At 39.9% G+C, this 25,508-nt stretch overlaps 1 protein-coding gene across 1 annotated transcript in view; it reads right to left on the bottom strand.

Moving 5' to 3' along the window:
• Window positions 1–18,819, bottom strand: part of usp12.L (ubiquitin specific peptidase 12 L homeolog) — a 40,995-nt gene extending 22,176 nt beyond the window's left edge. The window contains 1 exon segment of the mRNA NM_001095928.1: window positions 18,752–18,819. Coding sequence (NP_001089397.1) covers window positions 18,752–18,799 — 48 coding nt within the window. The 5' untranslated portion in view covers window positions 18,800–18,819.
• Window positions 18,820–25,508: the final 6,689 nt, after the last annotated feature.

Genomic DNA, 25,508 nt, shown 5'->3' with positions numbered 1-25,508 from the left:
CAGCGCAACTACAGTCCTACAGGGCACTTCAAGCAGTGGAGTATGACAGCAGCACAGCTACAAACATATTTATAACTTATTTATTCTGTGCAAAGGGAACAGGAAGAGCTAACCTCTAACCAACTATGTGATGATCAGACCTCAGGGCACATGCTGTACTCTCAGGGAGAAGTGAGTACAGCTATGAGATCTGTTATCTGGAAACCAGTGATCCAGAAAGCTCAAAATTATACAAAGGCCCCTTCCTATAGACTCTATTTTACAATATTTAAAATGTATTTCCTTTTTTCTGTAATAATAAAACAGTACCTTGTACTTGATCCCAACTAAGATATAATTAATCCTTATTGGAGGCAAAACCAGCCCATTGGGTTTAATGAATGTTTAATTAAACTTTTTAGTAGATTTAAGGTATGGCGATCTGAATTACAGAAAGATCCCTTCTATTGAAAACCCCTGGTTCAAAGCATTCTGGATAACAGGTCCCAGTAACAAAAACATTCTTTTCCTACAAAAACATTTTTGGGATTTGTCTTTGCAAGTGAAACGATCAGTCCCTCGGTTTCTATTGTTTGCCTTCTGGATTGTTTAGAACACTTTTAATAATGGCATGGGACCTATTATCCAGAATGCTGGGACCTGTGTATTAATACGTCTTTAAACAAGCATCTGTCCGCTGACTTGTAGTTTTTGAAAGCTTTAATCTTGCTACTTATTAGCTCTCTTACATCTGATTTAAGATACATATGGTGCCCCTTAGTGCTTTAACATTTCTTGTATAAGGGCATAAATAGAGAACAGTAATGGTTTAATCGCTTTAAGTAATGATTCTAAATCAAACTAATTTATTTGGAAAACCTACATTTAAGAAAAACAGTAAAAATGAACTGCTCAAAATGTTATTACACGGAAAACACCCAGAGTGAGAGCGGTGACAGTGACAGAGCTCACATGCATATTTGCACGGAAGGTGAGCAAGTCCACCGTATGCCAACAATAAGGAGGTTATTTATTAAAGTCTGAATGCCAAAAACTCAAAAAACTCTGGGGGTTTTTTTCAATATAAAATCCGAATTTTTAGTGGGAAAAAAAAACCTCGGATTTTTCGAGATTTATTATACCCCGAGAATCTAAAAAGTCCAATTTCCCGAAAATGTAGCATCTCAGACTTACCGAGGTTGTATACAAGTTCCTATTCTATTTATAATTTTCTGTGGTCTGCCCTGGAATAAGCCTTAAAAGCCTACTTTGGACTTTTCGGTCAAAAATCTGAAAAATTCTGATTTTTTTCGGGTTTGTCCCCGATCCAATTAAATTGTGCTTTTCTAATAATGAATAAGCTCCAATCGTGGATTCTAGTTTGGTCTGACTTTTTAAATTAAATTACTCAATAATTTTGATAAGTAAGTTTCCCAATATTCTCCATGAAAATATGATCCTTCCTCAAACTACTTTAATTCCAACTATACTAGTATCTGGAATTTATTTCAGAATGTTATCCTACAACAGCCTGATCCCATTCAGTTTGCTTCATTAAGTTTCACAAGTATTATTATACAGGCAGGAGCCATATAAGCACTCAGTGTGTAAATAAGGCTGAAAGTAGAGCAGCATGCAGGGAATGTTAGCAACCATTCCAAATGGGACCAATGAAGGACTGAAGGTTAAGGAAATATGCTGATAATTGATCCATACAAAAATTAATGCGGAAGGTGTCTCTGTATCCAGTCAATAAAAATCAATTCCCTCTGTGGTTTCTAATGTAGATTGAAGTGTATGCCAGGAATGTAAATAGGGGCACAGTGATCATCAGGCCGCGAGCCTGATATTAGAGTCCTGCGTGAAACCAATTTATGGTAAACGTACACGGACCCCACCTGGACCTGCAACATACTTATCCACAACCCGCTGACCACCATTAAAACAGGAAGTGCAGTTCCCGCAAACAGGAAGTGACATCATCAGAAGTGGTCAGGGACATAAAAAGTTATTATAAAAAAAAATATATTATAAGGAGTTAAATATAGATAATAAAACATAAGGAATAAAAATGAGGCCTGAAACCCGACCCGCAATCCAACCTGAAAATCATACCTGCAACCCGCAGGTTATGTGGGGAACCCGACCCGCAGCAGGATTCTACCTGAATTCTATACAGGCGCCTGTTCTGACCAAAACACTCATTCGCTGTAGAATGAACATTACTCCCGTAACAGTTCTGCAAATGATTTTGTACTGGTATTGGAATTACTCTCTGGAAAGCTCCAAAATGTAGTAGTCCTGTGTTTTTCTCTGTAATAAACCAGTGTTTGTACTTGATATAAACTAAGCTAATATAAATATTTGCTAATGGCACACAGTCTTATTTGGTTTGGTTAATGTTAAAATATTTGGAATTTCAATAACAAAAAAAGGCCTTATCCAGAAAACATATACCAAGGATTCTGAATAACAGGTCCTGTACAGATATGCGATTAGTCAGTGCACTGGCTGGGGGGAAGGGGGAGACTGCGTGCCTATAGTTCATTGGACAGAAACCCGGAGCCAGCTAAACAACATGGAAACATGGATTTGACTGATGAAGCTTTTGCAGGGTTGGAACTTTTTAAGCCTTCTGTACTGGCAGATTTGCAGCCCTACTCTGAAAATACAAGAATCCAGAAGCAAAGATTCAACCTACAGCACTTAAAGTAGAACGAAACCCTAACAATGAATAGGGTTAAAAATGCCATATTTTATATACTGAACTTATTGCACCAGCCTAAAGTTTCAGCTTGTCAATAGCAGCAATGATCCATGACTTCAAACTTGTCACAGGGGGTCACCATCTTGGAAAGTGTCTGTGACACTCACATGCTCAGTGGGCTCTGAGCAGCTGTTGAGAAGCTAAGCTTAGGGCTCGTCACTAATTATCCAGCAGAATATGAGGTTGGTCTGTAATATAAGCTGACGCTACAGGGCTTATTATGAAATTCTGATGCTAGTTGCACGGGTTTCTGTGCTGCCATGTAGTAATTATCTGTATTAATTACTAATCAGCCTTATATTGTGACATTTCTATTCTATGTGTACTGTATATTGTGAGTGGGTCCCTAAGCTCAGTAAAGGTGGCCATACACGGGCCGATAAAAGCTGCCGACAGACCGTGTCGGCAGCTTATTGGCCCGTGTATGGGGGCCCCCGACGGGCTTCCCCGATCGAGATCTGGCCGAAAGTCGGCCACATCTCGATCGGATGGGATTAAAAATCCCGTCGGATCGCGGCCGCATCTGTTCGTTGATGCGGTCCCGCGATCCGACCGCCCGTTTGGCGAACGCTAGGATCCGATCGTTGGGCCCTAGGGCCCACGATCGGATCAGCCCGATATTGCCCACCTCAAGGTGTCGCCAAACGAGCGGATCTATCCGTGTATGGCCACCTTTAGTGACAGCAGCACAGAGCATGTGCAGTGAATCTGCAGAAAAGAAGATGGGGAGCTACTGGGGCATCTTTGGAGACACAGATCTTTACTGTTAAAGGGCTGTGGTTGCCTTGGGCTGGTACAGAAGCACAAAACATAATATACAACATTTCTAGCTACTTTAGTTAAGCTTTAATTCTCCTTTAAAGGGTTAAAGAAGTATTCCCCATTATCACTTGGAACACAAGAATAATCGTCCTGCCAGCATTCTCAATGTGAGAGATATCAAACACACCCTACAAGTGAACTTAGGACATTACTGCCTGGAGGCAATAATAATTGCTAGGAACATATTGGAAGAACGGGTGGCAGTTGCAAGGGGTGGCAGTTGCAAGGGCTGGATAGAGAGAAAGGCACACAATTCCACACATCTGGCAGCCTAATGCTGATCCACGATAACCTTCCCTTTATATTCCAAATTGATAATACCAGCCCGCAACTGTCTTTTAAATGTCTTTTTAAAACACTTCTTGTTATCTTTCTGTATACAACTAAACTGTGCCACCATTAAAGTACACAATGCATTTGCTTTGTTTTCAATATAGTTCATTTAGTGCAATAAACAGAAGCACAGAACAGGATCTGTGTCAGCTAATTGACAATCTCCCTTTCACGTTCCATTCATTATAAACTCAGTGACTTTGAAATGAAGTTCATTCTGGTTTGGACCTGATGTGGCAGCTTTGAAACTAATGGAACACCATGTAGGTCTTGTGATCAATGGTCACACTATTACAACCAGGCCCTAATTGACTAGCCTGCAAAAAAAAAAATAGCCCATCGTTGTCTTTCTAAATCACTCATTAAAAAAAATACAGTGAGATAAGCAGTAACGGGTAAATGATTTTTTACTGAACAATATGCAGCAAGGCAGGAAGAAATGAAAAAGCTGAAAGATACAGTTCTCTTACCTTACCTATTGTGCTGCCTGTGTTCTGCATTATAAAGAGCAATTATACTGATATCAATGAACTGGTAGTTGGAAAGACTATTCTTAGAATAGAAATAGAGACTACATGAATGGCACTTCGTTTTCCGAAGTCACCTCACGAGGAAACTTCGGGCGACTTCGGAAAGCCGAAATGATCCGAGTGGCATCCCGCCAGTGATTTACATTCTAGCCGGTAGGAAGGAAGTTCGGGGAGATTAGTCGCATGAAGAAGAAGCGATTTGTCGCTGGGCGACTAATCTCCCGAAATAGCAGCGTGTATCTCTGCTTTAAAGGACTGTATTTGGGTCCAGTGCTTCCCTAGGAATAAGCCCTCTGACTGCAAAGACCTACCAGATCATTACATGTGCAGTACAGTTTGGATCATAAAAGAGATGGTGCTTCCCCTTGCACCATCACCAGATTTAACCACAAGTGTCTGGTGGCTGCCCTAGGTACGGTCCCTGACTGCTTATATTTAAATTAAAACTGGCAGAAAATATTCTTATCACAAGCCCTTTAATTAGGATTAACAGCACTTTAAAGTGTTGTCACATACACATAAAAAGCTGTATAATAAAAGTAATTTGCAAATTAAACATGTAACCAAAATTCATTAAAGCATCCATACCTGTTAAAAGGTGTTTAAATGTTATTATTAAATATTACCTGCCCCACCTCTATGCCTGAAGCATAGAGGTTCACTTTCCATTCAGCAATTCCTACATGTCACTGCCCTTCTCACATTACCCCTCCCATTGAATGCTCTATAATTGTTTCGGGCACTGTGTATGGGCATTAGGTCCCCCATTCTGGTGCATACACAAGATTTTGAGGTGATAAACAACTTGTCTTAATAACATTGTACAGAAAATGGCTCCTGCCTGTGTGCTATGATTGTGTAACTCCAAGATTAAAGGAAACAAGTTTAAAAAAACACAATTACAAGTGTATTTCTATTGAGCCTCCATACAAAACCAATACTTACAGGAGTGGCCACAGTTAAAAAATCGGGATCCATCGTCTACCCAATAAAGTGTTAGCATGGGATCTGCTCCATCTTTGAACTTGTAGGCCAGCACCAAGCCATTCATTTTAGCAGAATTGATTGTCCTTCTGTTGGTGCCTATAACCAGGTCTGGAATGGGAATTCAAAATGGGCTCTTACATTTTAATAGTGACTATCTATGGCATCCTCCAGAATCCACAGACTCCCAGTCTGAGCTTGCCTGTAACTAACCCACCCAGTTAGACTGTAAGCTCCAAAGGGCAGGGATCTTCTTCCTCCTGGGTTAGAGTCCTGGCGGAACCAATTTCTAAGACCCAGACCTGACCTGAACCCGCAGCCCGAATTGCAACCCGCATATTTTCCCACTTTGATCCGCTACCCGAACCCAGACCCGCAACTGCCTTATACGCAACCCGACCCGCCGACCACCATCAAACGGGAAGTGATGGTACTGCAACCCGGAAGTGACGTCATCAAAAGTGGAAACAAACGTTTTGTAAAACTTAAAAAGGAGTAAATTATAGACAATATTACATGAGATAAGAAATTTGGATGAGACCCGCAACCTGACCAGCAGACCCGTGGCTATACCCGCACGTGAATATCCTCCCCTCATTCTGCAGGGTGCCCGCTTTTTTTGTGGGTAACACACAGGTACCCGACCAGCTGCAGGACTCTATCCTGGGTCTCAATCTTTGTTATTATGTTTTTTATTTTTTATCTACCGTTATGCGTTTGTGATTGTATTCTTAGTGCTACATATAGAAAGATATAAATACATGTCTATTTTTTTGCAGAAGCAAAGCTGTGATATCCCTTTAATATTAAAATATGACCATTCCTTTGTGAGAGTGGATTTGCGCAGCATTGCTGACTATACAAGCCTCATATAAATAAATGAGTGAAAGCCGAGCCAGATTTAGAGCTGGGCCACAAAGCACAGTAGCGCTGACCCATTATAGCTAAAGGCCGGTAAAGGAAAGAGAGCAAAGTGTTGATGGGATTGGTATAAATGTAGCCTGACAGATTTGATGGCAATGATTCAAGTTAAAATCATGGGATTAACAAGCAAAAGGGGTTTTGTTTTCTTCTTAATCCTGACAGGGATTTAATCTTCCAGATAAACAATACAGCCTAAAAATACCCTTTGCAAACGCTTAGATTTCAGGATCATGCAGATGTGACACTTTAAACTGGAGTCATTTAAGTTATTTTCATTTTGGAATTTATAATTTATTTTGAACTTTGAAATAATTTACTGTTTACTTTGAATGATGCATCTGATGTCATTTGTCATTTACATTTGCACTATATTTTCTCTGACTTGTTTATGAAACTAATAAACATGTTGAACAGGTAAACTGGAGTGGGGGTCCATAACAATATTCTGTCTTCAAATGCAGTGATTGGTGGGATCATTCACGAGTCTATACCTGTATGAGCTTCACTGTTTTGAGACGTTTTTTATTCTCAATTTACACAGAATACAAACGAGGCATGGACAACCTGTATTATACAAATATGGGACCTGTTATTCAGAATGTTCAGGACCTGGGGTTTTCCAGAAAATGTCTTTACATAATTTGGATCTTACTAGAAAATCAAGTAAACAAATAAACATACAATAACAAAAAATTTAATTTCAAAAATAATAACTGAGATGCACGAATCCACATTTTTGGATTCGGCCGTACCTCTGAATCCTTCGCGAAAGATTTGGCCGAATACCGAACCGAATCCTAATTTGCACATGCAAATTAGGGATGGGAAAACATTTTTTACTTCAAAAAAAAAAAAAATAGTCATGTGATTTCCCTCCCACCCCTAATGTGCATATGCAAATTAGGATTCGTTTCGGCCGGGCTGAATCCGAATCCTGCTGAAAAAGGCCGAATCCCGAACCGAATCCTAGATTCGGTGCATCCCTAATAATAACCTTATACAAATTGAAATATATTTATTACAACAATACAGGTCACCTGTATTGTCCTAATAAATGTATTTTCATTTTTGACCACTTTTTTTTTATTTTTTTGAGCTTTCTGGATAACGGTCTTCTGGATAAGGGATCCCATACTTGTACATCCTCATAAGTGATAATATATAATATATGATGGGAATACAGGTCGAATCAGTTTTCTGAAGTAGCCCAGCTTGTAAAATTCCGCAAAGCTTCCCCCACCTGTGATTTATATTATTGTTGCTGGCAAAGAATTCTCATGAGATTAGTCGCCCGGAGGTAGAGGATATTTACTGCGGCCGACTAATCTCCATGTCTGCCGTCACCCTAATTCTATAGTGTACAACAGTGATCCCCAACCAGTGGCTCGCAAGTAACAGGTTGCTCACAAAGTCCTTTCATGTTGCTCCCAGTGGCCTTGAAGTAGGTGCTCGTTTTTGGATTTCTAAATTGGAAGCAAGATTTGGAGGCATAAAGACCACGTGTACTGCCAAACAGACCGACCTGAAGTCTGCCAGTGTACATAGGGGCTACCAAATAACTAATTACAATTTTTTTCATGCTTGTGTTTCTCCCCAACTTTTTTTTTATATTTAAATGTGGCTCATGGGTTACAAAGGTTGGGAACCTCTGGTGTACAAGGTCATTCTTGACAATTCGGTGCTTCTTAAGCAGCAGTTTGAGGAAGGCTCTCTTCTGTTTCAGCACAATAATATGAGCAAAATGGGGTGTATACAAAATGGGTTTCCAAAGATGAGTGGAAGATCCTGACTGGTCTAGCAATGACTTTTACCCAACTTGGAGTGGGATGAATTGGAAAACTAACTTTGAGCAAGGCCTCATGCCCAGCAGCTCTTGTGGCTCAATTATGGAAACCTTTCCAGTAGATAGATAAAAATACATATATGGGTATGGAATCCGTTATCCAGGAAGCTCAGAATTACGGCCATCTCCCATAGATTCCGTTTTATCCAAATAAACCGAATTTTTTAAAACCGATTTTCTTTTTCTCTGTAATAATAAAACAGTAGTTTGTACTTGATCCTAAATAAGATAGAATTAATCCTTATTGGAAGCAAAACCAGCCTGTTGGTTTTATTTAATGTTTACAAGATTTTCTAGACTTGAGGAATGAAGATCCAAGTTACAGAAAGAGCAGTTATCCGGAAAACCCCAGGTCCCGAGCATTCTGGATAACAGGTCCCATACCTGTATATGACCGTAAAGAGCATTAGCTGCATTGCTGTTAATACTGTGTTTTTCCTTTTTTAATTTATATTTTCAAAAATGTTCTTTCTAGCAGGCAGTGTTACTATGCTTACACAGATTCCATTTGGTGGGTGTAACAGATTGCTGCACATTTTTTATAGCCACATAAGGTTTCAGGGAGGGCCCCTTTGCCAGGTGTACAGACTTGTGTGGTTTTCCTTTCACTGAGCTACTATTATGTGTAATGCTCTCTTTGGCCAACCAAAAGAAAATCAGTGTGCCTTTTTTTTTTTTGAGTTGTAGAGTAACATTACGAGACTATGTGCAACATTAGCGACAATTCTAATAAATGCAGATTCTTGAGTTGCACCAACTGCACTAAAGGGGTCGTTCACCTTTAAGTTAACGTTTAGAATGTTATAGAATGTCTTATTCTAAGCAACTTTTCAGTTGGTCTTTATTAGTTATTTTTTATAGCGTTTAAATGATTTGCTTTCTTCTTCTGACTCTTTCCAGCTTTCAATTGGGGGTCACTGACCCCATCTATAAAAATGCTCTGTAAGGCTACACATTTATCGTTTTTATTATTAATCTTTCTATTCAGTCCCTGTCCTATTCATATTCCAGTACCTTTTTCAAATCAGTGCATGGTTGCTAGGGTAATTTGGACCCTAGGAACCAGATTGCAGAACTTGCAAACTGGAGAGCTGCTGAATAAAAAGATAAATAATTAAAAAATCACAAACAATACAAAATGAAAACCATACTAAGCCATACTAAGGGGCAAATTTACCTAGGATCGAATATCGAGGGTTAATTAACCCTCGATATTTGACTGCCGAATTGAAATCCTTCGACTTCGAATATCGAAGTCGAAGGATTTAGCGCAATTCCTTCGATCGAACGATTGAAGGAATAATCGTTAGATTCAAAGGATTTTAATCCATCGATCGAAGGATTATCCTTCGATCTGAAAAACCTTGGAAAGCCTATGGGGACCTTCCCCATAGGCTAATATTGGCCTCTGTAGGTTTTAGGTGGCGAACTAGGGGGTCGAAGTTTTTTTTTAAAGAGACAGTACTTCGACTATCGAATGGTCGAATAGTCGAACAATTTTTACTTTGAATCAAAGTCGAAGTAGCCAAAAAAAACATTCGAAATTCGACGTTTTTTTCCTCTATTCCTTCACTCGAGCATAGTGAATGGGCCCCTAAATGTTAAATTAAGGGCACTTGCTGAAGCCCTTCTGGTGGGGTTTCCAATACATACCACAAGATCTGGGCTTGGGCTTGGAGAGGCTTTTGGACATAGTGAACCCCAGTGCTGTACTGTAAGTGATACAATGTGTACAAGAAAGTATTTTTAACTGAAATACATTATTTATGTTTCATGAGATCTAGAGCAAAACAAAAGCAGTTGATTGAGAAGTGTTACAAGAAGATCCTGACTCTTTGTAACTCCAAATGCTGGTGTGAAAATCTCAGATTTATTTTCTCTTTTACATCCCACTTTAAATTCTACTGAATAAGAATTATTTGCAACTCTAGAGTAATTAATGTGACACCATCTGGTTTATAGGAATAACAGATTGTATCAGATGAAACTAGCAACCACCCTGTGGATTTAATGACAGAAGGAATGTTCAATAGAAGAGGGCTTCTACAGAAAGAGAAGTACAGGTTTGGGACCTGTTATCCAGAATGCTCAGGACCTGGGGTTTTTTTTGGATAATAGAACTTAAGTCTGCTAGGAAATTATGTAAACATTAAGGGGCAGATTCACTAAGCTCGAGTGAAGGATTCGAATGAAAAATACTTCGAATTTCGAAGTATTTTTTGGGTACTTCGACCATCGAATTGGTTAAATTCGTTCAAAGTCGAACGAAATCGAACGATTCGAAGTAAAAATCGTTCGACTATTCGACCATTCGATAGTCGAAGTACTTGCCCTTTAAAAAAAACTTCGACCCCTACTTCGGCAGCTAAAAGCTACCGAAGTCAATGTTAGCCTATCGGGAAGGTCCCCATAGGCTTGCTAACCTTTTTTTGATCGAAGGATTTTCGTTCGATCGTTGGATTAAAATCCTTCGAATCGTTCGATTCGAAGGATTTAATCGTTCGATCGAACGAAAAATCCTTCGATCGTTCGATCGAAGGATTAGCGCTAAATCCTTCGACTTCGATATTCGAAGTCGAAGGATTTCAATTCGAGGGTCGAATTTCGAAGTATTTTTTACTTCGAAATTCGACCCTTAGTGAATCTGCCCCTAAATAAACCCAATAGAATTGTTTTACTTCCAATAAGGGTTAATTACATATATATTAGTTTGGATCAAGTACAAGGTACTGTTTTATTATTACAGAAAAAAGGGAAATCATTTTTAAAAATTTGGAGTATTTGGATAAAATAGAGTCTATGGGAGACGGCCTTCCAATAATTCACAGCTATCTGGATAATGGTGTTAAGTGTGTTAAAGTAATTAAAATATAATGTACTGTTGCTATACATTGCTAATAGTTAAATGTTTACTTTAGAAACAGTGGCCTCAAAGCAGATGCTTATTTTTATATTCTGGGCTTGGAGGCAATTTTTGGTTGCATAAAAAACAGATATACTGCCAAACAGAACCTCTTGTAGGCTGCCAGTCCATATAGGGGCTAACAATTAGCTTTGGCATCCCTGGGAACTATTTTTCATTTGTGTTGTTCTCCAACACTTTTTTGCATTAGAATGTGGCTCACGGGTAAAAAAAAAAAAAGTTGGGGACCCCAGCCCTATAGTATGATTTCAAGTAGATACCATAAGCATACATATCTTCTGGGGGTGTTGGAGGGGAAGCAATGGGGGGGGGTGTGCAGAGGTTACACAGTTTCATGAAAAGTCAGAAGAGCCAGCCAAAAAGGGTAAGGCCACACTGGGCGTTTTTCCCCAAACGCCTTCCCTCACTCTAAAAATGAAAAATCGCCGGCGCGGCGGTTCGTTTTCCGAAGTTGCCTCATGAGGAAACTACAAGCGACTTCGGGAAAAGGAACCGACGCATGTGATTAGCGCTGGCGATTTATCATTTTACCCAGCGCAGAGTGAGGGAAGGCGTTTGGGGAGATTGGTCGCCGCAAAGATGAGGCGATTAGTCAGGCGACCAAATCTACCCAAAACGCCCAGTGAGGCCTTACCCTAAAAGGCTATTGGCAACTATGTAATCCCATTGTACCGTTTAGTTATAGTTTGTTTAACCACTGTCCTAGTTATTTACTTTCTAGGATCCTCCTTTTGCATAAAAACAAAGGACAAACACAAAAATAGTGAGACAGCATTGTCAGATATGGAAGGCTTTGTATTCCTCACCTAATTAGCTTACTACTATCTATTTTTAACGACACGACACATAGACGTGCAGATTTTACTTCATATCGGTTCCATCTCCCGACCTTCCACTAACCATTCAGATCAAATAAAGTAGTAAAAGAACAGATCAGCCGATGTTCTGCCCCTGACAGCAATCGTACGAAATTATGTCTGATAAAAGCTGGTGACAGTCTCCCACTGAAGATCGGCAATTCATGCCGAGATATTATCGGTAGCCGGCAGAAATTCTCTAGCCTGTCCGATCAACTGAACGACCAATCGCCATCTCATCAAAAATCTCGGGACACGGCCCGAAAATCATACGAAACGGAGATTCGTACGATCAAATCTATGCGTCTATGGCCAGCTTTAGACTATGGTCAGATGGGGCAGAAATCAGCCTGCCGAAATCCACAGGGCTAATTTCATCCCCCGACAGCTAGTTTAATCTTCTGGTCTGCTCGCATTTGAAAGCCTTGTGTAAGCTCTGGCGTGAACAGACTTAGTGGTTTTGAAACGAACCACAACCTTAGGGAGATACAACAACCTTAGGTAGAATAATGTTGGACATGGGTCTACACATGGAATTCAAGGAAAAAGAGGGGGTGAAAAGCTCTAATTGCTCATGTAGCAATTCCGGGTGTTTTATTGACAAATGAGTGGGGGTTCACATTTGCATAGATGAACTGGGCAGGAACTTTGTAGGTACCATGTTATCAGACAAAACTGTTAAAAGGCCGAGTGGCTATAGACTCTGAGGGAAAATGTACACTATATAGACAGAATTAAAGGAACAGTAACACCAAAAAATGAAAGTGATTTAAAAATATAATGTACTGTTTTCCTGCACTGGTAAAACTGATGTGTTTGCTTCAGAAACTATTATAGTTTATATAAACAAGCTGCTGTGAAGCAATGGTGGAAAGTGAAAAAAGGCTACATGGCACAGATTTAATAGTGGATAACAGAGAACACCATTATGTTCTACAGAGCTTATCTGCTGTGTAACCTGAGCCTTTTCTCCTCTGAATGGCTGCCCCCATTGCTACACAGCAGCTTATTTATATAAATAATAGTTGTGTTTCTGAAGCAAACACAGCAGTTTTACTAGTGCAGGGCAACATTGCATTATATTTTTATTGCTTTAAAACAGTTATTTTTTTATGTTACTGTTCCTTTAAACATAATCTGAAAATGTACAATATGCATATGCCTCCTCCCCACTGAGGTTAAAAACTTCAAGGTCGGAACACTGTGCATTCCACTAGCTGGAGAAACCGTTATAGGGCAAAAAAACAATACAGGCCAAGCCAGGAAAATCAACCTTGTCTGGGACAGAGGAATTTGCCAACAAGATGACAGAAGAGAGGAGGCACATGTAAGAAATACATGTTATTTTTATACACCTGAGGAACAGTCAATGGAAGTGATAGCATATTTAGGCAATCCTTTGCATGCAGTGTATAGATCTATTCAAGTAATCACACCAACCTTAAAGTTGTTGTTCACCTTTGAAATAACTTTTAGTATGATGTAGAGAGTGATATTCTGAGACAATTTGCAATTGGTTTTCATTTTTTATTATTGAAGGTTTACGAGTTATTTGGTAGCTTTTTTGCATTTGCATCTTAAGCAATCTGGTAACTAGGGTCCAAATTACCCTAGCAACCATGCATTGATTTGAATAAGAGACTGGAATATGAATGGGAGAGGGTCTGAATAGAAGGATCAGTAATAAATAACAATAACAACACATTTGTAGCCTTACAGAGTATTTTTTAGAAGGGAGTCAGCGACTCCCGTTTGAAAGCTGCAACTAAAAGGCAACTAACTATAAAACTATAAAAAATAAATGATGAAAACCAATTGCTTAGAATTGTCTGTTCTATAACATAATAAAAGTTACCTTAAAGGTGATCTACCCCTTTAAATATACAATAATGAAACAGTAACGACAAAGACACAGCATTTTGTTGCCACGATTTTTTAAATGAATCGTTGCGACTGATCGTCATACCGCAATACTCCCATGGTTCATTGCTGGGATTTATGTATTAATCTACGGTCACTAAATTGCTGCAATCTCATTTTTTTTTTTTTTTTTTAAAGTCCTGACAACCAATCAGCCTGTGTGTCTTTGCCCTAAGGGCTTTAGCACACGGGCAGATTCGGGGAGAATTCTGCGGGGCGTCTATCTCCCCGAACTGCCATCCCCATGCTATAATGATAAAACGCCAGTGCCAATGCACTCGCAGCGATTCGATTCGCCCGAAGTTTCCTTGTGAGGCAACTTCGGGAGACTTCGGAAATCGAAGCGCCGGGAGTGCATTGGCACTGGCGTTTTTTCGCAGGTGGAGGCAGGGGGAAGGCAGTTCGGGGAGATTGTGGCCCAGCAAAAGAGGCGATTAGTCGCCGGGCGACTAAATCTCCCCGAATCTGCCCGTGAGCTAGCTCCCTAAAGTATGGTGACACCGTGAGACTACTGAGAAGGTAAATGCAATGAGTCAACTGCTATGTCAACAAAGTTTAGACAAAACAACCATAAAGAAACATTTTAACAATTTATAGAGAACAAGAAAAGTCTCCATAGAGACTGTTTGTCCGATGCTGATGCACCCCCTTCACAAAAATGTGAACTTTTTCTTTTTTTAGGGCTTGATCGAGTATTGGTGTGTTATCTCTTCAGGTTCTTATATTATACCTGAATCGACACCAGCAATTATCTTGTGTTTATTTTTCACATCTTTTTTATACTGAATTGTGATGCATTAGTAACAATAAAATAGGATGAATACAATGAACTGGGTAATAAGGTTCTTTCTTTATGTATTATTGTGCGTGTTATGTATACAACCATTTATTGTACAACTATGCGGAATATAAATATGCATTAAAGTGGTTGTTCACCGTTTCAGTCCAGGTAGTTTCAGATGGTTCACCAGAAAGTCTTTTTTGAATTACTTTTTGTTTTTTTAATATGGCTACTATTGAAGTAAAAAATGTTTTATTTTTCACCTTCTTATGTCTTTCTAAAGCCGCTCTGGGAGGGGGGGTAACCAACTATCTAAAACTGTTCTAAATTGATACATTTAGTTGATACATTTCTTAACTTTGTCCCTGCTGAAAAGTCATTTCATTAAAGGCAGCTGTTAGACTTGATACAATAGTTGCTAATATTCCACATACGCTGCTGACAAATGTATCAACAAATGTATCAACTAATATAGCAACTAATTTTGCAGCTGGATTACTGAGCTGCCAGACAAACACCAAAGACGAACATTCAACTTTAAACTTCCATTCTGGAAAAACGGTTAAAAAATAAAACATGGAAAGCGATTGAAAAAAGTCTTTATTTCTGGTGAACAATCTGAAAACAACCGAACTGAAAAAAAGTAATAATTACTTGGCATAGTCGGTCAGTTTTTAGTAAATTACTAGACTGCAAAATTTGAAAGGATTGTAGCACCATGGTGGTTTTGGAGACTGGCCTCTGGCAAACTAGAAATCTGGGTATAAAGTTGGCCATACATACTCGGATATGGTACAACACGTTCAACAGATAATCCTGTGAATTTATTGAATTGTAGTCTGAAGTGTGAATGAAGACTGGATATTATTTTATCTGACAATGCACCTTCTTGCCTGGCGTATGGTATATTGGTAAATGAGTTACATCTCCTCCTCAATTCTTCCCAGACCCACTGAATGACGAATGGAATAACAGTATTTAGCCAAAATCATTATATTTGAAATTAGATAATATCCGCACACTATGCACATTCAAATCTCATTCCTCTGTCAGATGAATCTTAGGGGGTTATTTATTAATTTTGGAATTTTATGAATTTTTCTGGTAGGGCTTTCAAAAAGAGCAAAACTCCCAATTTTTGGATTTGAAGATTTATTATACTCTGGAGCTGCTAGAAGTCTGAAACCGCAAATACTCCATCTCAAACCTGTCGAGGTCATGTAGAAGTAAATAGCAGATGTCCTTTTTCCAATTTAAAGATATTGTGGACTGCGCTGGGTTTCGTACAATAACCTGAAAACTTTGAGGTTTACAGGCGATAACTCGAAAAATCAAGCACTTCGGGAGTCAAATACGAAAAATCCATACAATTTGAGCTTTTTCACGATGTTATCGAGACTTTTCCGGAATCAAATTTTTCGAGTTATTTCATTAATAGATAAGGTAAAATCGTGGATGGGAGTTTGTTTTATTGAAATTAAGAGAAAAATTCAAGTTTGAGTAAATAACCCCCTTTAAGTTAAATAGAATGGGCAGTTCTAAGCCACTTTTCAATTGGCCTTCATTTTTTCTTTTTAATGATTTGCCTTCTTCTGACTCTTTCCACCTCACAAATGAGGGTCACTGAACCCCATCTAAAAAAACAATGCTCTGTAAGGCTACAAATGTATTGCTACTGTTTATTATTCATCTTTCTATTCAGGCCCTGCCCAATTCATATTACAGTCTCTTATTGAAATCAATGCATGGTTGCTAGCGTAATTGGTAACCCAGAAGCCAGATTGCTGAAATTGCAAACTGGAGAGCTGCTGAATAAAAAGCTAAATAACTCAAACACCACAAATAATAAAAAATGAAAAGCAGCTGCAGGTTGTCTCAGAATATCACTCTCTACATCATACTAAAAGTTAACTTAAAGGTGAACAACCCCTTTAAACAATGGGTTTGGGTGGGCTATGGCTATGGCTACGCAGATTCTCGGACTGCGGATAAAAAACGCAAGCTAAGGATAAATCCCTGATCAACCTATCACTATGGGGTAGGGGGTAGGCCGAGTGAGGGCGAAAGAACTGCGTTTATCCGCAGGTTGAGAATTAATCTGGTGTGGCATTATCCTAAGAAGTGTAAGAGCAATTCCCAGCTGAATACAATGAAATGAGTTGGCAAGAAGCAAAACAACAAGTCTGCAATTAACCACACAGAGCACCTGCTCACTAATTAACATAGGAATATACTGTTCATGTCATTCTCCTCATTACACTGTGAAAATAAAAAAATTATAAGGACATTTTTCAGAATAAAGGGCCTAAGGCCTCATTCACATTGCAGAAGGTACTGAGCAATCACAGACTAATCAAGTTGGCACTAAACTGTATTCTTCTAATCACGCCCCAAGATTATGTGTAATGTTGGCATGCCACAGTCAGGTAAGTCAAACTAAAAAAATAAATAAAATAAGAGTGATATACAATACTAAAATTTAACAGCTTCATTGCTCATAGGACCCAAGTAGCGCAATGGAAAAAGAGCATGGAAATTAATTTGCATGCAACTGTCAGTTTGATCATTTGTTATTTAACAACACAGTGTGAACATATTCATCCACTTGCATATAATGAGGGTATATGAGCCTCACAGAAGCCTATAGCCAGAGATGTGTGTGACACGGGGATATTGGACTTGCAGCAATCAGCTGTTTTTAGGCTAAAATTCCCTGCGTCGCCTAATGACCTTCAACATGCAATTCAGCAACAACTTTATGGACACAGGGCGTTAGTCACTGTTATAAAGTAACTATAAGGTGACAATCCCAAAGTTTAAAAGGGATATCACATACACATTTGTTATTTAACTGGCATATGTTATGGGCGGTATGAGAAAATGCAGGAAGATATTTAAGGTAAACATACATTTGTTTTGGTGTCCCTGGACAGTATTGTAAAGACGTATTAATATCAGTATAGCAACTCTCACACACAGTCATCAATATCAATAAGGAGACATATTCCCTTAGCAAAAATGGATTTCAGCTCAAGTCCCCATTGAGGCCCAGTGTTTACGAGCCCCCCCCATTGCTCATAACAAGGTTACAGGCATTTGTAAACATCTCTGCGTTAGCTTTTCAGCCCTAGTTTCTGCAATATCCAGGAAACTTCAGTGTAGTCGCCCTTCAAGCTGGGTTTTCAGGCTAATCTATAATAGACATGTTTCTAAATTCCACCCTGACTGGCTATTAGTCGAAGTCCCTAAGTCAAGGCTCCCCCAGAAGAGAGGTTTGGGCAGCCCCTCAGTTTGGGAAGCAGTGCCTCAGCAGAATAACAGTATAACCAAGGGTTTAATGGACATGATTTATGTAGAAAATAATCCAGAGCAAAGTATAGAGTGTGTGAGAGCAGGAATATTACCATGGGGCACGTAGGTTGCACAGGTGTGTGTAATAGTGACTTCTGGGCACTAATGGGGCTGTCAGTGCGCAGTAGGGAGGTAAAAATGCTAAATACGGGGGGTCTTACATAGAAAGGCTACAGAGCCACATACAGATGGCAGAGAGAGAGAGAGAGCTGCCCGTTAGTGCCACACTAGGGATGTGAGAGAGGTGCAAGTGCCACACTAGGGATAAGTGAGAGAGGTGCAAGTGCCACACTAGGGATAAGTGAGATTTGTGCAAGTGCCACACTAGGGATAAGTGAGATTTGTGCAAGTGCCACACTAGGGATAAGTGAGAGAGGTGCAAGTGCCACACTAGGGATAAGTGAGATTTGTGCAAGTGCCACACGGAGGTGAGAATGGTTGTCAATAAGAAAATCTGGGGCGTGCGGCCGGATCCCAGGCAGAGCAAGGTGCAGCGGCTCGGGGGGAGTGTCAGCTGTAGGTAAGGAGAATATGAGCAGACTATAACATAGTATCAGTATCACTGCCAACCATAGGCCGAAGCTCATCCCCGGCCTCGCCTACAGTGAAAACCGCTCGAGCACACGTCACTCGCCGCAGCCCAAAGCCTCCAGTCCCCGCCTGCCACTCAGCACTGGCCAAACAACACTGCCCTTCCCTTCTCCACCGCCTGTCATGGCTGCTGCTGTTGCACTTACCATGGTACAGATAGAAGCGATCCTGGAGACTGTCATTAGGATTTCCATCCGCCCGGCGCCATCTTCACCCGATCACCGCCAGCAGCAGACAGGCCGGAGCCGCGCGCTCCCGCCCTACGGACACTAAGCTGCCGTGCACGCTCCCACTCGGTGCTACGCGCGCTCGCGTCTACCCTAGCACCTCGGGAACGCGCCGCTCGAGCTCAGTCAGGGGCAGAATCTCAGTCACCAAGAAGGCGGGGCGGGAAGGCTGCCGGTGACTCGTGTGACTCCTCAGCTGTTGCTTTCGGCTCCTGCCCTGCTGGAAGCGGTTACTAATAGCTCTGGCTCGGATTTGTACCGCAAAATAAAACTCATTCGCACAGGAACTGTTACATTAACAAAGGTTTATGTTCACTGTGTAAAATAAAGGAAGTGTGTATAAAAGGGGTGGTTCCATTTTGAATTAAAGGGGGTGTTCACCTTTAAATTAACTCTTAGTATGATGTAGCGAGTGATATTCTGAGGCAATTTGCAATTACCTTTTATTTTTTATTACTTGTGGTTTTTGAGTTATTTAGCTTTTTATTCAGCAGTCTGGTTGCTAGTGTCCAAATTCCCCTAGCAACCATGCATTGATTTGAATAAGAGACTGGAATATGAATAGGAGAGGCCTGAATAGAAAAACGGTTAATAGAAAGTAGCAATAACAATAAATGTGTAGCCTTACAGAGCATTTGTTTTTAGATGGGGTCAGTGACCCCCACTTGAAAGCTGGAAAGAGTCAGAAGAAAAAGACAAAAAATTCAAAAACAATAAATAATGAAGACCAATTGAAACTTTGCTTAGAATTGCCCATCCTATAACATACTAAAAGTGAAGGAGAAACAAACCCCTTATTAAAAAAAAACCCTACCCCCAATCCCACATAGACCCCATCCCACATAGAGCCCCTCCCTCATCCCCCCAGCCTAGCTGCCCCCCTGTGCAAATGCCCCTAACTTTTTACTTACCCCTCGGTGCAGAATCAGAGTTCATGACAGCCATCTTCCGGGTCTTCGCTAATCTGAGAATGAGACCGGTGGAGTGGCGCATGCGCAGTTGGAGCAATTTCCCAGTATGAGACAACTGTGCCGAAATGGACGGAAATTGTCGAAGCGCGGGTAGAAGACACGAAGACCTAGAAGATGGCTGCTGTGAACTCTGATCCCTGAATCTGCACCGAGGGGTAAGTAAAACGTTAGGGGGGTAGGGTTTTTTTTAATAAGGGGTTTGTTTCCCCTTTAAAGTTGAACCACCCTTTTGACTATTACATAAAGAATGGCTAATACTAAGCACCTTTTCAATTGGTCATTATCATTTATGCCAGTTATTTGCCCTTTTCTTCTGAATCTTTCCAGCTTTTACATGGGAGTCACTGATCCCATCTAAAAAATAAATGTTCTGTAAACGTATTAACGTTATTCCTCTTTTTTTTTTGTTTAATTGATGCATGGTTGCTAGGAAAATGTGGACCCTAGCAACCACATTTCAAACTGGAGAACGGCTGAATAAAAACACTCAAAACCCACAATTAATTAATAATGAAAAACAACTGCAAATTGTCCTGGAATATCATTCTATACATCAGACGAAAAGTTAATTCAATGGTGAACAACGCCTTTAATGTATAATACAGCTACACATGAGTCATGAATATCTCTGGAAAATATATATTTATAATTGGTGCTTATTGATGTTATTTGTGTTATGTGACTCACTGAAACTCATGTATGACAAAAAAATAATGTACCCCCTGTTCTAAAATATGACGATTATAGAAGTCACTGAGAAGTGCAATGACCTCTATAATTTATAGTGACAAACTCCTCAGGACTTTGGGCTATTAGTCCACACCTCAGCGGGTGAAACCATTTTTCTATGATAGGTGCCCTTTAAATGACTGTATGAATTTGGAGGTGGGTCCCAAATTGCGGGGCTACCCTGCTGGGAAGTACAAGGCTGAGGATGGGGGCTCAGCCTGTTTGGGTGATATTTGTGGTAAATACTTATTTACAGTTGTAGATATTCTTTGATCCTTTGCCCAATGGCCTGTCAGGGTGGGATTATAAAAGGACAACTGATACTAAAGCACATGGGTAGGAAGGGGTTGTTCACATTTAAATTAACTTTTAGTATTACCTTTAGTATGATGTAGCAAGTGATATAAGGCAATTGGCTATTGGGTTTTATTTATTTTTATTATTATTTGTGTTTTTTGAGTTAGTTCGCTTTTTATTCAGCAGCTCTCTAGTTTGCAAATTCAGCAGTTTGGCTACTAGGGCCCAAATTCCCCTAGCAACCATACATTGATTTGAATAAGAGACTGGAATTTGAATAGGAGAGGCCTGAATAGAAAGAGGAGTAATAAAAAGTAGCAATAACAATACATTTGTAGCCTTACAGGGCATTTGAGAGAGGGGCTGCTAATCTGAAAAAGCAACAGAAACCTGGACTTTGAATATAGAATATTTTTGCTACAGTTCTTGGAAGTCAGTAGGGGTGACGGTCAGGAGATCCCTTGGTGTTGCAGCCCCCAATGCTCCAGTCTGACCCTGTGAGGGACCACATATAGTTAGTGTTGCCACCTCTTCTGGAAAAAAATACGGGCCTTCCTATATTTCTGCCATTTTTTCCTATTAATAACATTGGCACCAAGCATAATTTTTACTGGCCAGGCCAGTAAAATACCGGCCAGGTGGCAACCCTACATACAGTATGGCGACCTTTCTACTGTTGCCATCATTTGTACAAAGAGAGCAAATAATCAGAACAGCAGGAAGTCAAGATCAGATGTGGCAATTTAAATTCTCAAACCTGCTTAATCCTGAGCCAACTGATAACCATAGTACATGGCTATTGGTCAGTTTTGACCACTTTTGTATGATATTATTAGTGTGTATGGCCAGATTTGCCCTCTCTTCCCTGACCTCTCCATGGCCAATCACCATCTTTTTAAGCAGATGCCTACCTCTGTCCTGGCCATTTTCCCAGGCAGCTTCCGTGTTTCCCACCCTGTTATATAATAACCCCTTCCCCGAATTGTTGGCAAAAAAAGCTGGCAACCCTACTTGTGACTGCAACCAGATCCAACATGTCAGTGCTGTGAGAAAGCTGATGATGGCTTTACAAAAAAAATGAAGAATGAAGTTTGTACTAACAACTGAAAGCATGGAGAAGCTGCATGCTGAGTTATATTTTTGATATTCTATAGCGTCTTGTTTTATTTTATGAGAAAGTGCTACAGCACTGGACTGAGTGTTAAATACTGCGCTAAGTTTCTGCTATTTGTTTTTTTCCCCATCGCCTGTGGCGGTGATCTATATTTTATTTTGCGACACCTGTAGAGAGTAAATGCAAAACCAGACATTATATATGTCATGCCTCCCGATATAAGCCAGTTACTAAACCATTTCATTGAACATCAACATATTCCTATGCTGTGTGGATACTTGGACCTACTATTGCTCACGCATGGCAACTGATAATAAGGAGAAGACTCTTGTTATCTTGCCCTCTTCTCCAGTTAGGGTGAATGAAGTTATGGCCACATTCCAGTTTACATTTGCATGTGAATTCAACTGATTAGTATTCCCAGTGCTGGAACTGGGGAGGGATACCATCTCCCAAGTTCTTTATTTCTGTGAAATAGCATCCACTCAGGGAAAAAATGCAAGAGTTCTGAATTCCGGAATTTTTTATTGTATTACTGGAGCTTTCTTTTGCTCCTTCCTACTTCTACATGTAAATTAACATAAAGAGGTGAAAAGGCACAAAGAAGAAAATATATAGAAGATAAAAGGAGAGAAAATAGAGATTTTTTATCAGGTCACTGGACAGGAAAGTGTTAATGATAGGTTTAAATCGTCCCCTCTTCCCAGCATTCCCCGTCTAGTAACAAGTTTCAGGAGAAGGGAGGGAAGTTGGTGAATGCTGCCATGGAAGTTACTTGGAAATAGAAATTATGATGAGTATGAAAATATTTCTCTATTTCCCATGGCAGACAATATATCAACATGGGATTTCCCAAAGCTCAAGAAGGGAGGGACCATTGCTGAACAAAACTTTTATTTAGAATTTAACGACAGATTGCTAGCTCTTTCTCCCAAATCTCACATCCTGAGAACTAGCAGCCTTGCAGATGAGGTCTGGCGGGGCCCTGGCTTCCGCTGCCCAGAAAGTAGCCATGGCTCTTGTAGAATTAGCCCTCAGGTCCTTAGGAACTTCTTTGCCTGTCAACTGGTAAGCTAGGACAATGCAGGAGATAATCTAGCGACCAATAGTGGATTTAGCTGGAGCCATGCCCTTCCTAGGGCCTCTTGGAATCAGAAAAAATTTATCCAACTTCCTCCAATCTTCTGTTCAAGCCAAATAGTGAGAAATGGCCCAAACTAGGTCCAATGTATGCCACTCTCATTCCTTGTCAGACTTCGGGGAAGCACAGAAGGAATGAAGTGTTATCTCCAAATTGGCATGAAATTGAGAAATTATTTTTGGAGGGAAATCAAAAGTAGATAATTGTATCTGGTTCTTTAGCTGAAAGTTCAGAAATCTCACCTACCTATGTTGGGGAATTATCTGCCATGGGTGACTTGGGAAAGATTGCTGGGAGAAAAGTAGAGAAGAGATGGAAAGATATTATACAGATGAAGAAGGTTCATGAAGAAGGTTAAACAGGCAGGGGAGAAGAAGAAAATAGGGGAAACATAAGAGAAAATGAAGGTAGAGAACAGTAGCAGATTGAGGAATGGTGAGAGTGATATATTTGAAATTATTTGAGGTAATATAGAATATGCTGGTGTTGTGCTGTTTTTACGGAACACATTACACAGGCACAAACTGTTCATTAGAAGGAAATACCAAAATGGAAATAGCAAAATGGCTTTGGGTGAAACTGTTGGTGGGTGTGGCTTATAATTGTAGGGGGAGCTTGTTTTTAGTACTCCATGCTTCATGCGTTGCATATAGCATCCCTCCACCTTTTTTACCCCAATTCAAGCACCGAGCATTCCCTTACCAGTGATACCCAACCAGTAGCTCGTGAGCAACATGTTGCTCTCCAACCCCTTGGATGTTGCTCCCAGTGGCCTCAAAGCAGGAGCTTATTTTTGAATTCCAGACATGGAGGCAAGTTTTAGTTGTATAAATGTACTACCAAATAGAGCCTCCTGTAGGCTGCCAGTCAACATAGGTGCTACCAAATAGCCAATCACAGCCCTTATTTGGCACCCCAGGAACTTGTTTCATGCTTGTGTTGCTCTCCAGCTCTTTTTACATCTGAATGTTGCTCACGGGTGAAAAAGGTTGGGGACCCCTGCCTAGACTTTGTATGATGAAGATTTTAGAATAAATTGTAGTTTGTGTACATGTGCATTTCATATAAAGTATAGGAAACGAGTGCCTCATAAGAAAACTTTATTAAGTGAAATCATTCCTCATGGATACAAACACAGGGCAGAGATGCTGTATTAGTTTGTTGTGTTAGAACACTCCTTGAACAGAAATTTCTACAGCTCATTCACTAATAAGGTGGCAAGTTATTAGGGAAGACAATTTGAAATGACTTTTAAGAAAATGGAGATCAGAAGCCTTCCAGCTGATTTTGTACAACCAAGTACCCAGCATTCTCAGTCAGCCAATAACATAATGTGAATCAAAGCAAAAAGACCTTTAGTGTAATGTCGAGTCTCAATCAACAGTCGCTACCCACTTCAGATTACTACAAAATGATATAAATTAGCTTTATCGTGATACTGTCCATGGGCAAAATGGGAAGAATTCTATAAGAGGGTAGACGTTTTGGCTGGCACTTCAAGTAAGTGATCATTAAAATGTTCACATGCTCTAGCCATTACTATTAAAGCATGCACTCGGTTTAATCATTTTGTTTCTACACAACTGTTCTATGCTGCTAAACCATATAGCAACTATAGCTGGCAGCAAACATAGGAACACAAAAAGCATTCCGCAAGATAGATATGCACGGTCGATCACTTTTACTACACTAATCAGGGACGAGGACAAAGCAACTCATTGAATTTCGTATTTGCACAAGACAGCAGTGACAACAGCTTTACACGAGTGTTTTCTGAAACAGAATGACACTTTAGAATGTATGTGTTTCAAATAACTGACACTGCTAATAGCTTCTCTCTGAATAGTATATTTAGCTGTATGCTAGGATCATATGGCCCCATATTCTCACTCGGGTGACAGTATCATATGTAGCGCAAACTTTGCACAATTAAAGGGGAAAATGAAAACGTAATATACGCTTCAGCACACTGAAATGAGAAGTTTTCTAAATATAAATTAAAAATTCTGCATAATTTTTGAAATAATCAAGTTAATCTTCACTATTATTCTCTCAGCTTCTGTTTCTCCTCATTCTCTCTTCATGCAGGAGTTGAGTGTCAGATATTCATTGACAGTTAGATCCAATATATCTTATAGGGAGGGGGTTCCTTTTGCCTAGAAGATGTATTAGAGCTCACTCTATTAAAATCACCAGACATCATGTCTCTCTACATGCAGGATTTGTGCAAAAGTCAGATATTTTGTTAGATTTTGTTTGTACTGAAATCAGTTATTTGAGTGAGCTCTAATACATCTTCGAAGCAAAAGGAGCTCCCCATAAACTATATTGCATATAACTGTCAATGAATATCTTACACCCAACTCCTGAATGAAGAGAGAATGAAAATAAACAGATGCTGAGAGAGGGACAGTGAAGATAAAA

The sequence above is a fragment of the Xenopus laevis genome, chromosome 2L, assembly GCF_017654675.1.
Source record: "Xenopus laevis strain J_2021 chromosome 2L, Xenopus_laevis_v10.1, whole genome shotgun sequence".
Lineage (NCBI taxonomy): Eukaryota > Metazoa > Chordata > Amphibia > Anura > Pipidae > Xenopus > Xenopus laevis.
Note: the sequence above shows the minus strand (reverse complement) of the source record. Positions and strands in the feature narration are given on the sequence as shown.